This window comes from Adiantum capillus-veneris, chromosome 4 (genome assembly GCF_014529385.1).
Source record: "Adiantum capillus-veneris isolate H3 chromosome 4, ASM1452938v2, whole genome shotgun sequence".
NCBI lineage: Eukaryota > Viridiplantae > Streptophyta > Polypodiopsida > Polypodiales > Pteridaceae > Adiantum > Adiantum capillus-veneris.
The window spans coordinates 165,487,539-165,504,104 of NC_140934.1; the positions used below are offsets into that span (position 1 = coordinate 165,487,539).

General features: G+C 39.3%; 1 protein-coding gene across 5 annotated transcripts; it reads right to left on the reverse strand.

Moving 5' to 3' along the window:
• Positions 1–1,985: 1,985 nt before the first annotated feature.
• On the reverse strand, positions 1,986–11,096 carry LOC147460307 (agamous-like MADS-box protein MADS1). 5 transcript variants are annotated; one of them, XM_086511392.1, is made up of 8 exons: positions 10,641–10,799; positions 9,310–9,671; positions 7,763–7,838; positions 7,337–7,398; positions 7,068–7,167; positions 6,871–6,912; positions 2,507–2,548; positions 1,986–2,425 (listed from the first exon to the last, which is right to left on the reverse strand). In XM_086511392.1, the coding sequence occupies exons 2-8, from the start codon at positions 9,606–9,608 to the stop codon at positions 2,294–2,296; spliced, it is 753 nt and encodes a 250-aa protein (XP_086367518.1). In that variant the 5' UTR covers positions 9,609–9,671; positions 10,641–10,799; the 3' UTR covers positions 1,986–2,293. The 5 variants fall into 5 exon arrangements, with proteins under 5 accessions (XP_086367518.1, XP_086367517.1, XP_086367515.1 ...); XM_086511391.1 differs by having other exon boundaries at positions 10,645–10,783; XM_086511389.1 differs by having other exon boundaries at positions 10,627–10,765.
• Positions 11,097–16,566: the final 5,470 nt, after the last annotated feature.

Sequence of the window (16,566 nt, forward strand, 5' to 3'; positions counted from 1 at the left end):
TAAATCTATGGCTAAGTATTGTAATTACATCAATGTGGGTGTGGATTTCCATTTGGGTAGGCTAATGCTTCTTGACAATTGGTTACTTGAGCTACAATCTACACGGTCCCTTTACAAAGCATGTACACACACACACACACACACACACACACACACCCCTCAATCGAGCATAAAATGCACATTCACACTCTCAAAACACATAAATACCCACACAATGGAGAGATCACCTCTCTAAACGTACACAAGCACATGCACATAGAATCAAACAAACACGTTCATAGATTAGGAAGTAAAGAAAAAGAGAGCATGGACTCATCATAGAGCAAGAGCATGCGGATGCATACTCACAAGTAACCCTTCATCAATACAACCATAGAACAAGCATGCATAAGCACAAAAGCTAAGGAAAGCTTGAGCTTGAGAGCTTGTACACTCGAGAGCTCTACGCTGCAAGTAGGGAACAAAGCTCTTTCACATCTTCCGAAAAAGCATGGTTTGCTCGAGCATTGTCCATTCACACACTAAAAAAACTAAGTAAAGTAAATTTCAAGAGATCTCAAATGACAAAGTGAACCTTAATAGAGCTCAGTCTAGCAAAGGGAAGTATAACATCATTCACATTGTCACAAGATGGTCTCAAGGCTGTACAACATTGCTCGCAAAATAGGTGAAGAAATGGTTGAAGTGGTTGGCATTGGTAATCCTCATTTGCTCTAGTTCCTCACATATGCAATCTCCATTCTTCCATGGATGTCTTTGCTATATAGGGGAATTATCAATAAAGTCTTGATTGCACATGATAATACCAAAGTATAAAAAGAGTGATGCATGTTGAATGTACCATGACTTCAATGCAAAGCCGAAGGTGGACATGTTAGTAGTGCTCGAAAAAAACCTAGGTTTAGTGTAATCGAACCTACAAATTTTGAAATTTACCTCCAAATTTTATATTTGAAGGTGGGAAAACCTACAAAATTTTGAAAAAATTAGTGTAATTTGGTGTAAAAACCTTCAAATTTTGTCAATTTACCTCTATTGTTTTGCATACGTAGGTTTGTCAAGTTTTTGGAAAAAAGTTTTTTCTGAGCACTGCACGTTACTTGAGACCTATGTGTGCACGCATGCATGTGGGATCATTTGATCCTCTTGGGATTGTTCCTTCAAACTTGAAAGTTCTATTCTTATTTTTCTCACTCGCCCCCTTGATTTTTCAAATTTCTTCTTACATCTACTCAGTTTCATTAAATAGAAACTTGACAACACGTGGACATGGAGAAAGATGCAAGCCAACAGACATTTAAACCAGTATACAAAAGGAAGATTATACTAAATTAGCCTTATTTGCACATGAGTAAGAGCATTCTGAAGTCATTGTTGACTTACTTCTCAGGTTTTAATGTTTTGTTGCCTTGATTTTCTAAGTGCATCAACATTTGAGAAGCTGAGCAATAAGAAAACAAACATGTGTAGAGGGTAGAAATGTGGAGGAGTTTGTTCTTGCAGTATAAAGCTAATTTTTCCACTATGCCTTGATTCAGGCTTCTCTGTAGTTTCTTTTGTTGTTAGAAAGTATAACTTCGACGAATACATAGTATGGCAATATAGGTATAATAATTCCAACACCCGATACCCTTTTGCAAAGCGTGAAATCCATACATGTTGGGGACGAATGAAACTTACATTTTAACAAATGTCATGTAAGGGCAAAATGCAAATCCCATGTTTGCATGCCCCACCGCCCAAGTTGGTGTTGTTAGGCACTAACTCTTTCTCAACGTTCCATTCTTTTCTAGATAACCACTATGGCGTCAACCTGTATGTCCACTCCGACGCCTTTAAATTCGACGATAAAAGAAAGCCTTGGAGAAACAAGTGGAATCCACAAGGTAGCCACTTTGAATTTTGTGTGTGTGTGTGTGTGTAGACATTACAAAAAAAATGTGTGTGTGTGTGTGTGTGTGTGTGTGTGTGTAAACAGATGTATGTGCTCGCAAAAAAAGGCTCCAAGTGAACCTTCAAATTACGTCTTTACACTAAAAAAAGGACCGTTCTTTAACTTGAAAATTGTAATCCTACCAAATATTATGCGCCTCCAACCAACCAGGTCCAAGTAATTGATCAGTATTTGAGAGGCCACATGAAAAACCAAAACCTTAAAAGTCTACTTTCTCTCTCTCTTCTAAAAGCCCTCAAGGAAATACCTGCATGATAAGAAGGTATCCATGGAGCTTGGATCTCTCTCTCAAGTAGAGCATATTCCTCACTATGGATGCGAACCTAACAGCAAACTCACTCATCCAAGCTTCAGTTTGGTGTCCAGCACTTGTAATTTGCCATTGTCACTGCCACTTGCACCACTCCCACCACTTGCAGTCACACAACTTGTTGGAATATTCTCTCCACTTGCTTGCAACACCTCTTCAATCTGTATATATTTATATGCCACCACACAAAGAGCATCAAAACACAGAACCTGCCACACCACTCCCAAGTAACAGAAAACTACCTTTCGCTTCAGCAGATTGTTCTCTGTCCAAAGATTGTTCCCCTGCATCCACAAGAAGTTTGGACAAATTCTTACAATAATTCCCACATTGTGACTTACCTCAACATCATGAGCTTCTGTGAGGGAGGCACCACATACCTAGCTAGGTACCGAGCAGAAGCTCATGATGTTATGCATTGTATGAAAAACACTGGAAAACACTCCATTTTCCTACATGAGAAAATTTATAAATCTTCTTGTGATCATCATGGCCAAAAAAACCGAGGACGCTCATTCACTGTTTCTTTCTATATTTGCAAAGTAGCCCTTCAAGTCATTTAGAAGAACCAGAAACAAATGGCCTACATACTACACAGAAAATAGGATAGGAAAACAAATGCCAACTATCTCTCACAATGGCCTACATACCCAAAAGACATTGCCCAGTTAAATGCCTCTGTTATAAGAAATAGGGATAAAACAAGCTTTCCATCATTAACTTGCCAGGTGGCACTAATCAACAAGCTTTTATCCAACGGTCCACAATGGGTCCTGAGAGTTCAAAGCTCTTATGTAGGTCAAAAAGAGGAAAATCAGGAGATTTCAAAACAAGCAGGCTTCAAGCTCTGATGTGATAGGGAGGTGATGGTCATATGGTCTGCTTCGAATTCCGTGCCCTATTCATTCAACCTCTTCATTGCACTCTTTCCCCTTGTGTTTGTCTAACGAGTTGTCGCCCTCTTTCCTTGCGACGGAAGGGGACACAGCTATGGTGCTTCAAGAAGCGTTGCAAAACAGGTTTCCCTCCTTCCCTAATGTACTAATCCCATCAGCTTAGGCCCTCTTTTGGTGCCTCTCCCCACTAATACGGTAGGAGCCAGGCCTCTCCACGACAATCTGAAGTCAGCATTGAAAATCAAAGCTTCAGCCATAGCCTATTCCCCCAGCAGCTTCAGATGAGCTTTGCCCCTATGGCCCCAGTTCAGCAGACCTATGCTAATATTACAAGCATACCTGATCATGAAAGGCACTACAACCCCTTGTATCGACCTACAAACCCCCAGTACCAAGGTATGAATCTCCCCTTTTCTGTTATTCAACAACAAGCCCGGAATGTTTTACCTAGTCATGCTGAGCAAGGGCACAAAATAGATGAAATATCTCCTCAGGGAAGGGTATGGGTGATTGATGACAGACCATCAGGGAAACATCCTTCAACCATAATGTTGAAGGATCAATGATAAGGGTGTCAATGAAGCAAGCTCTAGGCCTTCATCCTCAAGTCGCCGAAGGCAAGGGGGGGATCTTCAAAGCGATGCAGTAACAATTAATAATCAGGATCTGGACTCCTGGTTTGGGCAGCTACAGAATAAGGTGGTTATAGGGTTATATATGGTCCCAGACCCTCCCTAAAGGGATGGATAGCAACCAACTGAGAAAGTAGTGGCCTTTTCCCCTCTCACATACAGTATCTACCTAACAGCTACTATCTATTCTTTTTTGATGATGCTAACAGTGCTCTTGAGGTAATAACAGAGGGACAGTGGTTAATTAAAGCACCTCTATGTCCTTCAAGTGGTACAGTGGCCCGAATGATAAAACAAGAGGAGTGTCAGATTGAGATAGCTCAGACAGTGAAAGGGGAGTCATTAAAAGTACATAGGGAAAGAAACCCTTCAACAAGAAGGAATTTGAATATGAGCTTGAAGCTCAAGAGCAGCAAACAAAAATGAACCTGCCAACTTCACCAGAGGCCTTGTGACTCAAGCAGAGGAGGAGACACTACCAATGCAAAAAGGGAAAGCTTAAAGGAAACAAAAGAAGCCTAATTGAAAATCGAAAATAACCACTCTATTACAAAGACTAGCACCCAAGAAGGCTATACTCAGCTTTGCAACACTCATAAAGTCGTGGAAGTTTTGGATGACCGTATCAAGAAAAATCCTCATAGGATGATGGTGAAAATATTTTCTTTTCTTTCAATGGTAGGACCGAGATTTATGTAAGGTGCAGCGGAAGTGAACGTTGAACTTTGCTCAAGATGAGTGCTCCAAACTGTGCACAAGGTTCCTTTTACTTATGGAAGGAAGAGCCTTCCGTTCTTTAATGAGAGAGTGCAATGGACACCAACAAAGTGAATGGACAATGTGCATGAAAGTGCATGAGACTGAGAGATAGAGAGAGAAGAGAATACGACACCAGAATGTTGTCAAACCCTCCTCCGAAGGCCCCACTCTCTATGGCGAGAGCAATCTACTTATGATTGCACAAATCTCTACAATGCTTGGACTTGTCGACGACGATGAGGACGACGACGAGACGGGCTGAAGTCTGAAGATGCTAAGGGGCTGAAATCTGCAAATCTTGCATCTGCTGAATTCTGACTCTATGTCGATGACGACGGCGATGCAACGACGACGTGCTGAAAACGCAGATGTTGAAATCTGCATGATGCTGAAATCTGCGTTTTCCAGGCTGAATCTGCAAACTGTGCTGGATCTGAACGTGCGGGAAGGTGAGATCTGCGAGGTTCGGGACTTGTTCTGCAATGTCTAAAGGTCGAAAACTGAAAACGCTGGTTCTAGGGCTAAATCTGTCGCGAAGATATGCAAAAACGCTGAGGTTGATCTGCAAACCAAAAACGCTAGGGTTGGAAACCAACCTTGCGGGGAAATCTGCTAACGCTAGGAAATCTGCTATATTGCTATTGGAATCTGCTAACGCTAGGGCTGATCTGCTGTCTACTGTCGCCGGGAATCTGCAAGTACAAAAACGCTGGTGATCTGGTCCAAAAACGCTGGGCTTATGCTATAGAGCAAAAATGTTAGGCCTCTTGGGGGTTCTGCTAAGAAGTTGCCTGTTGAGCGAGTGCTCCTGCTTCCTCTTCTGCCAGAAAGTGCTAGCGCTAGGTTTCTATTTATACAAATTTAGTAAATTTGCACTACCTACTTTTCAACAAAAGTCACAAGAGAGAAATGTCAAAGATAGGGAAAATAGGTTTAATGCACTAGAAAATTCCCTTGATGGATTCTGATGGATTCTAATGGGAATACTGATGATCATGTTGTGTGCAATCGGAGGATATGCATCTAGCTCAGCGACTGGCCATGCACGGTCTGCGAACAGACTCACAAAAGTGCCAGAACACTTCCTATTCTAGACTAACTTGGCTGAATTGAACCATGGTCATGTTATAGCTTGTCCACGGACACGTAGGATTGGATGTGTCACGTGTCAATTTACTTCTAGCTCACACCTGAAAGTACCAAGGTAGAGCCTTTGTTAGTACTTCACCTACTGCTTTTGGCATCACCTTGACTACCTAGTGAGGTAGGCTTATTCCACTTCCTTAGGGCACCACCATGGAAGACCCTTGCACTATGCACGATTAGGACGTGACAACGGCCAATAATTCCTTTGTGGGAACCCAAGTAGTGTAGGACTTGCTTCGGCCTTCCAACTATCTCATACCTAGAAGATAGCCTATCGTTCACCTTAATGAACTGCCTTTGTAACCCACCTATTCTCGTGAAGGGAATTCCACACCCTTTAAAGGACCTTGGCCCACATCATGGTTCCATAAAAAAATTAATGGCATTCTCACAACGCTTACTAGATAATAGTTATTGCTAGCAAGATAGAGAATATACCTCACATGTGAATTTTGATTGCTGTATTACCAAGGCTACCATTTAAGAATGAGACAAGGACAACATGGATAAAGTCATGGAGGTTTGAATAACCGTATTAAGAAGGATCCACAAAAACATTGGTGATAATCCAAATGTAACATACAAATTACATGAGAAAATAAATAGCATTCTCACAATACTCGCTTCTTCTTTAAAGAGATGCATTTCCAAAGAGCAAACATGATTAAAACATTAGAGATTACAAAGCTTTCAACAATGATATCCTTTATCTTTCATAAAATTAAACGCTCTTCGCTCTTCCATGCTTGCTCATTTTTGCTCCGTATATATTGTACACAATAATAAATAAATCTTGTCTTGATCTCTTTACTATGTAAATATTTTTTACAAATCATGAAAAAAAATATTACCTTTAATTACCTAACATTGAATGACAATGTATATCATAGTCAATGTTCATTCTCGAGAACTTATAAGAGTTGTATAACTTAGAGCTAGAAGTCAAACCTCTTGTGACATTGAAATCTCTCTCTCTCTCTCTCTCTCTCTCTCTCTCTCTTCGGTCAAGATGTATGAAGAGTTTACTTGAAAACATTACAGTGTGCGTGATGAAGTGTATACTCAAATATAGTACATTGTGCACGTTAGAGAGAATAAATATACCGATGAAAATTATGCACATCCATCTAATTTAATGTACCAAATGCAAAAGCCTTCATGAAGAAGCTTTACCTTATTTATAATCTCTCGAGTCTGCGCTTCAAGTAGCTCATTCTAGAAAACGAAAATAGAAGACAATAATCAAGTAAGATACAATAATCAAAATACAAGACAATAACAAAGAGAAATACTCATTCTAGCACATAAGAAAGAAAGTATTCAAGCATAGAGTAAGAATATAAATATAAATGATAGTGACAGACATTTACCTTTCGAGCACGAATCTTATCCATAATCGATTCAAAATGTGTTTCAATACTTTTTAGCTCGTTAAAGGACAGATCTATAGCATTTCCTCCCGTCATATAGCTATAAAAAGTTTATGAAATCCACGTATAAGTAAAATTATATAAGATAAAATGTATCTCTTTAACCAAAAGAATATATTTCTCAAATACAAAGAGCTTCTCATTCATTTTACAGAGCTTGACTACATTAGATATGCAAGCTTCAAATCATCATTTAAAATAGATTTTACCTTTGCAAATCATTCAAGTATCCAACTTGTTTTCTTAGGTGAAGAGCTTGGTGCTTCCAATACTACAAAACACAATAGCATATGATTTGAATCAATCCACTCAAAGTACAAACATATAAATCTAATACGTACGTAAATGAGATTAATTTTCATATCTCTATTTAGATTCTACTACAAATAAAAAGTGTATGCTTAAAACTTAATTCTAGATATAGCTCTGAAAAGTATTTAAGCTTCAAGTATGCTTTCTAGTTTTGAAGGCTAGATTAAATAAATTCAGATAAACATACTAGCTTCAAGTATACATAGATTCTTATTAAAAGATGAAGGAAATTGAGAAATATATTTATCAAAATCTTTTGAACTATAAGAGACTATAATGATGATACACTCTAGACATATAAAGATGTGAACAATAAAAATTACCTCTCTTTCTTGTGACAATATTTGATTTGTATTTTGAGGTTGAAGATCTTCATAGCGTTTGATAATTTTGGTCACACTACATATCCCAATTTGAAGATTAGAGTCTAAGCAATAACGATATAAACATTGAATCAACGATAAGTACAAAGCTACCATAAAAAACAATATAATATTCAACACTTAGAATAAAAGGTAGACTAGTTTAGTGAGCTACTAACTAGACAATGAAATTTGACATCCAACTCTAAAGAAGAAGACACCATAAGGAAACTAAGCACTATCAAGTTAGATAAACACTAATAAAAAGGTTTTAATTTACAAACACGAATTGTGAATAATAAAACGATATATGAGTAAATGTATTGTAAAATTTTAAAAATCCTCCTAAGGCAATGCAAAGAGGATTGCAAAAAAGATTTTCTTTTATGATTGATAATTGTAATCACAATAATATGAGCAAGATAATTTTTGAAATATAAAATTTGAAATTAAATGTATTTCAAGTAAAGCCAAAAGAGATGAATATATAATCATTAACAACTCTATAACTTAATGAAGATAATTTTTATTAAATTATTATAATTACATAGATAATCTATTAACTTATAAAAAACTTGAACTTATTATTTATGAAAAATTTTATAAAGATAATCTTTCATTATTTTAATAAATTACTGAAAAACTAATTATATCATTCAATAATTTATTAAACATAAAGATACAAAAGATTATACTAAAATTATAATAAACATTGTATATCTCATAACAACAATAAAAAGCAACAATTTTATATTATTAAAAATAAAACAAAATATATATAAAATATAATTTTAATTTAATAATAATATCAATAAATTATAATTTATTTTTTTAAAAATAAATATTATAATATTAATATATCGCATAAATTATTATCTTTAACCAATAGATATTATCAAAATAATTATAAAAAAATATTAATAGATTTTTAATGATAATAATTTATTATATAAATGAAATTTATCTCGATGATAAAAAATTATATAATTTCTTCCCAAACTGTTTTTCAATTAGTGAGTGATCAATTCTTCTCTCTGCAAGTAAATAAATTCAATAAGTTGAAACTAAACATAATAAAAAATTACAATAAAATCAATAAATATAAAAAAATCAAATATTATAAACCTTCATTTATTTGCTTTACAATCATTGATAATACTCAATACTTTAACTCGATATTACTACCTTAACCTATAAAAATTCTTGAAAAGTGACTTTTAGAAAATATGAATAGGTCTCTTAACAAAAAAAATCAACTCTTAAATCTTGACGATGAAATAAAGATGAAGTCAAATAAGAAATTAACTTATAACAAAATAATACATATCTAAATTTTATATACATGAGATTATGCATATTCTTTATGCAACAATGTTGGAATAATTTGTTAACAAAGTTTACGAGTCTTATATCTATTTTTATAAACATCAAGCATATATATCCTTGCATATTTGTGCTAAAAGCTACATATTTTCTTTATACCACTAAGTTGACAAAAGTAAACTAACCTTGAACTAGCAAACTCAGAGAGCTTGCCAGTGGTTGAAAAGACAACAACAGCAACCTCAGCATCACAAAGAACCGAGAGCTCATGCGCCTTCTTCAAAAGACCATTTCGACGTTTAGAGAAAGTGACTTGACGATTAGTATTATTTTCTATACGACGAATTGCAAGCTTAGGAGACTTGGAGGAGATGGAATGTTCGGTGGACAATCGGCTTGACCAATTGTTATCCTCATGCTCTGAGATGATATTGTGGGTTGCCTCTGATTGACTAGATTGAACCTCATACATGTTGAAATCCATTGAAAGTTTCTCTACAGAGAGTAATGAGGAAGGAGGAGCCAAGCTTGTATGCTTATTCAACTCCTTTACAAAAGAAAAAACCAAGATGAGATCATTAACAATACTCTGTAAAAAAAAAAGAGAACATACATAATAAGCAAGAGATATGGAGTCAAAACGTAAAATTAGTACTTAGTATAGGCAAAGAAAATGTTCAATATTATATATGCACATGCTTATATTTATTAATTAAATTGAATTACATACATGAATGCACCATGTATATCAATCCATGCTACCAACGCCTATAGAATATAGTACTCCAAAGACATTTTCTTATCTACATCTACAATACTAAGTTAAGTCATTTGTTCTTACCCTCTCAAATAAGAAAGGCATGTGATTACATAATACACTATAAAGAGAAAAGATAAATGAAAAGAAAAATCGTGTACATTATAAAAGGTAGAAACTTACAAGCTTCAAAACATGTTTAAAAGATTCACAAAACTGACATCTTCAAAACAAAGTCAAAAGATTCTCAAGCAACATGAGACCGATAAGGTATATAAAACATAAAATTGTGCCTTGGTATTCCATTACAATGGTACACTAGAATTCTCGATGATAGCACATACATAAATTGATGCCTTTGCAAAAGATAAACAATATAGATCTTTTTTTTCCTATTCTTGCTCGTGTGAATTCGTGGTGCACTATCTGCATGTGCATAGGAGATTATAAACCCAAATTTTCATATTATAAACCTTTAAGCTTAAAATTTATGATTAGTCCCTAAAGGGAATTGTTAAAACCGCTCCTTGATATAGGGTATACTCCATTTAAACACTTACTCTATTTTTGAGGTCTCTTGGGCTGGTTCCTACAACGTTAAAACCAGTCTCTCTCTCTCTCTCTCTCTCTCTCTCTCTCTCTCACACACACACACACACACACACACACCGCATACAAGTTACACTAACTATCAAATCTAGAATAGATCCACTATCCGAGAGAGAGAGAGAGAGAGAGAGATCACCAAGGGCAGCATACTTGCCGTAGTAAGAGGGGTGAGACAGCTTCAAGGTAGAGGAGGGAGTAAGGAAAGAGGATGCGCCACTGCTCACAACTCGCTGAAATCTCATACTTGGAGAAGTAAAATCGCCATCGCCCTTTACTGGAAGACGGGGGTCTGTGAGATGGAGGACTCTCTCAGAGAGAAAAGAGAGAAGGGAAAGGATGGGTAGAGAGTAGAGGAGCAGCAGGCCCACTCCCCCCTTTCCCTTACGATCTACTTCCGGCCACGTGCCTGCTGGGCCCGGCAAAATTCTAGGGTCTGTCTCGAGTCTCCATCTCCTGAAGCTCATCAGGGACCAGGGACAGCCCGGACAAGTCTCTCTCTCTCTCTCTCTCTCTCTCTCTATCGTAATTGGTAGGTAGTCAGTACCGGGTACTCTCTCTCTTGTCCGAACCATATGCTCGTTGGGCAAGTTTCCAAGGTGCATGGAGAAGAGTCCATAACCATGGCGCAAACATTACCTTTCTCTATAGGTGGAGGCCCGAGGGAGGAGTTGTGAATCACGAGATGAATCTCGGCCATCACATTTAATGAGGAGCTAGGGGTGAGCTAGCCTCGTTTATAAGTGACACGGGGTGTCACTCGAGGGATCAACGACGGGGGCGTATTTTTGATCGGGCGGAGAGCTTTGGGCCGTCGGATCACCGTAGCAAGGAAGGGGGGGGGGGGGGGGGGGGGGGGGGCAAGACTTATATAGCGCAAGCCTCGCATTACTTTCAACATAACGCGCTAGGCAAGATGGATTGAGTGTGGGAGAGTGAAGGGACAGGTTGCGGGGTCGAGCCTCGACGGTGGACGGGGACCCTTCCCTTTTACGCTTGCTGAAAATGAATCGACGGTGGATCCTCTGCTCGTCGTTGATCCCTTGAATCAACCCCGTGCCACCTATTAACGAGGGTGAGCTAGGAGGCTTCAAAAGATGTGCCCCTAGAATGATGCATAAATTGGGGGTGAAGTGGGCCTCAAAAGGTGCGCTTGACATGTGGGCTTCGATGGAGATCTTCTACCAATGAATGATAGTGAGTTGGGGGTGAGCTAAGGGAATCGAGAAGGACGAATCAGTTTGAGAGAGGTGCACTACAGAGCACTTCCAGACAGTAGTTTGGCACTGTACAGATGCACGTGTTGGACCACTCGGTGCAACACTTTTGGTGACCATGATGATGGCAATAATGCCAACCCCGCGCCTTTGCGCAGTGGGAGCACGAATGGATAAGCATTTCCTCCAAATGTGCGTGTCGCGAGGAGTGACGATGGGCAGCACAACAGCCGGTAGATGGCGCTGCCACAAAAGAGCATGAGAGAAATAGCATATCGAGTTAGAAAAAGTCTTCAACAAGAGGTTGACAGTGTCAGAACCAACCACTCCAGTAGTATTTGCACAAGAAGGGCCCACTGCTACAATTTGTCGATCCTGCTCTCTCCTTTATTGCTAATGAATTTCGTCGTCGAAGGATCCCAACTATAGGGCGCACTTGCCCATTGTTGCCCCTATCCTCTACACCCTCATACAAGAATCGTTAAGCCTGCTTAGAATCGTGTTGTTTGAAGCACCCTCGAACTCTTTTTGCTAAACCCTCCTCTCATCGGCCCACCTTCCACGCTCATACCATTCCTAACCACGACGCCCTTTTCAGCTTCACCACCCATCGTTTCTATGCTGCATGGTGTGCTTCTATAAGGATGACAAACTTGAAATATCCTAAGTTTTTTGTAGCATCGATGCAAGATTCTAGTGATCATTGCATTATGTTCGAGGAAACATATTATCTGAATAATCCCTTGGTGGATATCAACGACGTGATCGCCATCGAACAACTGTAGATGAAAAGGACTTTTGCCACCATAATGATCGGCGTGGCACAAGCTTTGGTAATGTAGTACATGGCCACAACTGTCAAAGTCGACGATGCGGAAGCGTAGAGACCAAGGAAGGTAGGAGGGAGAGAGAGAGAGAGAGGAGAAGAAAAAGAAGAAGAAGATTATTATTATTTTAACATCGTAGGAAACTATCCCAAGAGACCTTAAAGATCTAGCCGATGAGGAGAGTTGAACTCAAGACTTGTTATTCGAGAGGGAAATGGCATAACCAATCTACCACACTTGGGTGATAGAAAGGTTATACCATTTTCCTCTTTTTATTAGCACACACACACCCACACACACACACACACACACACAAGAAGAAGATTATTTTAATGTAGTAGGAAACTATCCCAAGAGACCTTAAAGATCTAGCCGACGAGGAGAATTGAACTCAAGACCTGTTATTCAAGAGGAAAATGGCATAACCAATCTACCACACTTGGGTGATAGAAAGGTTATACCATTTTCCTCTTTTTATTAGCACACACACCCACACACACGCACACACACACGAGAAGAAGATTATTTTAACGTCGTAGGAAACTATCCCAAGAGACCTTAAAGATCTAGCCGACGAGGAGAGAGAGAGAGAGAGAGAGAGTCTCTTGAACCAATCAATCTTGGCAATGAATAATTGATTCTAATGTACAATGGGGGCAAGGGGTCACATATATACCCACCTCAATAAATTGCCCTACCGAGACTTTGACAAATAAGTAAAATAAATACCTAAAAGCCAAAAAAAATGAGATCACTTTGGGCAATTTATTTGAGATGCCAAAACTCTAACACCCTCTCTGCAGCTCATAGTGGACATAAAAAGTGAGACTAAGTAGATGAAGAAGCTACCATGGACACCCCAGCTGTAATGGAATTGGCCTATTAACTTGAGAGTAGCAGAAATTAAAGAGAGTACTTTTATGAAATTACTTTGTGAGCATAACAAGTGAACATAATTGATGGTAGCAACATAAACATAGCATTTAGTTAACTTGGCATGAACAATACTTTTGCAAGAGAGAGAATTTAGAGAACATGACAACAGTTGAGGACCGGATTTATGTGGAGCCGGCGGTCCCCCCTCCAATAGGCATTTGTATTATGATTTCTCCCATCAAGAGAGACTTGTTACAATACAATATTTGTGTTCCTTGTGACCTCGGTGATGCAATGAAGATGGAAAGCTTCATGCATCACGAGCATAACATAAACTTTGAGGAAAGCATTAACTATCTCAAGCCTCACTCCCAAGACCTCAAACACCTTCGAAGGTAGAGAGAGCTAGCAGGGAATGAGGATAGGGAAGAGGAAGAAGAAACTTTTCTTAGGAGAAAGAATTAGTTCCTTACTTATCATCACTCTTCTTGCTAGCATACATAATAGCATAGTAATGAAGATGGAGAAAATGGAAAAATTAAGCATTGAAGCATGGCTCTTGGTTGGATTTGTACTCCATAGCCAAGAGTGTTGGTGTAGGCTCTCAACCTCTCTACTTGCTTGGAGAAGGAGAGGGAGCTCTTGCACTTTGCACTTCACAGAATGAGAGTGTGTGTGGGAGAGTAGACCCCTAAGCAAGCCCCTAGCTTCCTTGGTCGACCCCCCCTTGTAGCTCATGCTTGAAGCTCATTCAACCCCTCTAGGTCTAGCCAATCACAAGCAGGAGGTAAATCAAGTAACAAGGGTAGCTTTGGGACAAGTGTCCCCCTTTCCCCTTTGAGAGAGAGGACTTGATAAATGTAAAAACAATTAATTAAATCTTCTAATTTATCATTGGACCCCTTGGGTGGCCAACTAATAGGCTTCAGACACACCATTAGGGCAACATGAGAAGGAACTTGACAACTGTCCCTTTTGCTTTCTTTGTACCAAGCATGCCTTGTGTGAGTGTGTGTGTGTGTTCTCTCTCATCCTTCCTCTTGTAGGGCTCGCCCCCTCCTTGTAGGGATTAGCTTTGACTTTTGTGCCACCTCAAGCCCCTCAAACTTGGGCCTAGTTCTCACCACAAGTTTGGCCCTTAAGCCCCTCAAGCTTGGGCAGGGTTCTCACCTCAAGTACAGCCCTAGCATCTCAAGCATGACAAGCATCTCAATCATCAAGCACCTCAAGCATCTCAATCATCAGGCACCTCAAGCACCTTAGTCATCAAGTGCGACAAGCACCTTAATCTTGGGCCGGATTTCCACCTCAAGCTCATCCCTAGCTTACCTAAGGTCAAAGGACTTTTACACTAATTATTGGAGGTCTTCAATGAAGCTAACCCTAAGGTCTTATGCTCCATTGGTTAGCCTTGCTCTTTGATAGACCGTCTCTCATTTGGGCCCCTTTACCATTGGCCCCATGTTGAGATAGATCTATAAGCACATGTCTATATCTTAACCCTTGTTCCTATTTATTCTCCCACATTAAATGATCAGTTTAATATGAGAAAATCATTTGGGTTGGTTAGATATTAGATTTTATGACACCAGTAACATCTCCTTCTTGGATACACCTCATATTTGCTACCCTCAACTTTGTACTAAGAAAAATGCCATCTTGAGCATCGGTGCCTTTTGAAATCTTAAACTGTAGGCCACACTACGTCCAAGAATCCCCATTCATGACTTGTGAACACATCACATTCAAAATACTCCAAGATAATGAATTGTGGAGCACATCCTTTCCATGATCCGATGAATAACAATGGATTGGTGCACTCATCCATAGTATTTTAGATACGTCTAATTGGTTCCTTGCTAGATGCATGTGCCTTGAACTCCGACCAATGGGTTCAAACACCGATAACTTGAACTCCAACACAAGGGTCCAAATTAATTATAGGGAGAATTGTTTGCCCCTCTTTGCCACTCACAAGATTCTCTCTAGCTGAATCTGGTGGCGGCACTGTCCTCCATGTGAATAGAAGGTGGGAGTCCTTGCCAGTGCATACTCCACTGCACTAGCAGCCTCTTTGCTATCCTTCCATGAGTCACTATCACTACTTTCCTCATGATGCTTGCTTTTATCTTTGTCCTTTCTAGAACCTCTGTCTTTGCTTTTGGATCTTTAATCTTTAGACAAATGACCTCGCTTTCTACAATTGTAACAACGGTTATTGATCTTTTTTTTTAAATCCGAAGCAGCAAATGCTTCCACACCTTTCTCAAAAATATGAATTTTGCCTTGAGTTATTAACAAGGCTTCCTCCTCAACGAAAAAGAGCTGAGATTGTCAAATATCATCTTTTCCTTTGTGAATTGTAGCGAAAGTGTCCTAGACAGTGTTGCATATGCCTCTGGCACTTTCGTGAGAACCAAAGCAGCCAACTGAGTACTGGTTAGTGCACTTTTCATAGCCGATAGTTGATCATTAATAACTTTAGCATTAATAAGGAATGATTGCATGGAACTTCTAGGTGGAAACTAGATGGCAAATAACTGTCCAAGAAGGCTGATTGCTTGCATCGTAGAATCCCGATCAAACATTCCAACAAGCTTGAACCACATTTCGTTGGCAGTTTTCAAAGGTTGAATGACTGGAAAAATTTCCTTTGAAGAGATTTTGCAATGGCCGACATTGCCTTCGCATTATGAGGATCCCAATTGACACACGATTTTTGACACTCGTCATCTTGAAGGTGGGTACACCCGTAGTTGCTATTTGGATCCCTTGTAGGACGGGGCTCTGAGCCGTCAAAAATGTCCCATAAGCCTTTTCGTGAGAACCAAAGTCGCATAATCAAATTCCAATGGGCGTAGTTATCACCTCTCAATTTGTATGTGGCTCTTGTGCGAGGGGGGGGGGGGGGGGGGGGGGTTGAAGTTGCAGGATCTGGGTACTTGAGTTCCTTCTCGCACTCCAAGAAGGTGGCCACACAAACTCCACCAAGCCGCTTCGCCCCATACTAGTCCTCATTCACACCTCCCAAGGGGTGGCCACACAAGTCCCAAATAATTCTCGAAACTTTGCACAAGGAGGTGACTCCTAAAAAATTTCTCTCCAACACACCTAGACGATCGTCCATGGGGCTTTACTGCCCAAAGGGTGCTCACAAAC

Bases quoted from the DNA above. Each gene is read 5' to 3' on its own strand.
- LOC147460307 (XM_086511388.1), bottom strand. From the start codon at position 11,062: ATGGTTCGGACAAGAGAGAGAGTACCCGGTACTGACTACCTACCAATT. The intron at 7,168-7,336 runs GTAAAATCTATT...AACTTTTTATAG, and splicing joins TACTTGAATGATTTGCAAAG to CTATATGACGGGAGGAAATG. The intron at 2,549-6,870 runs GTAAAGCTTCTT...TTGTGGATGCAG, and splicing joins CTCGAGAGATTATAAATAAG to GGGAACAATCTTTGGACAGA.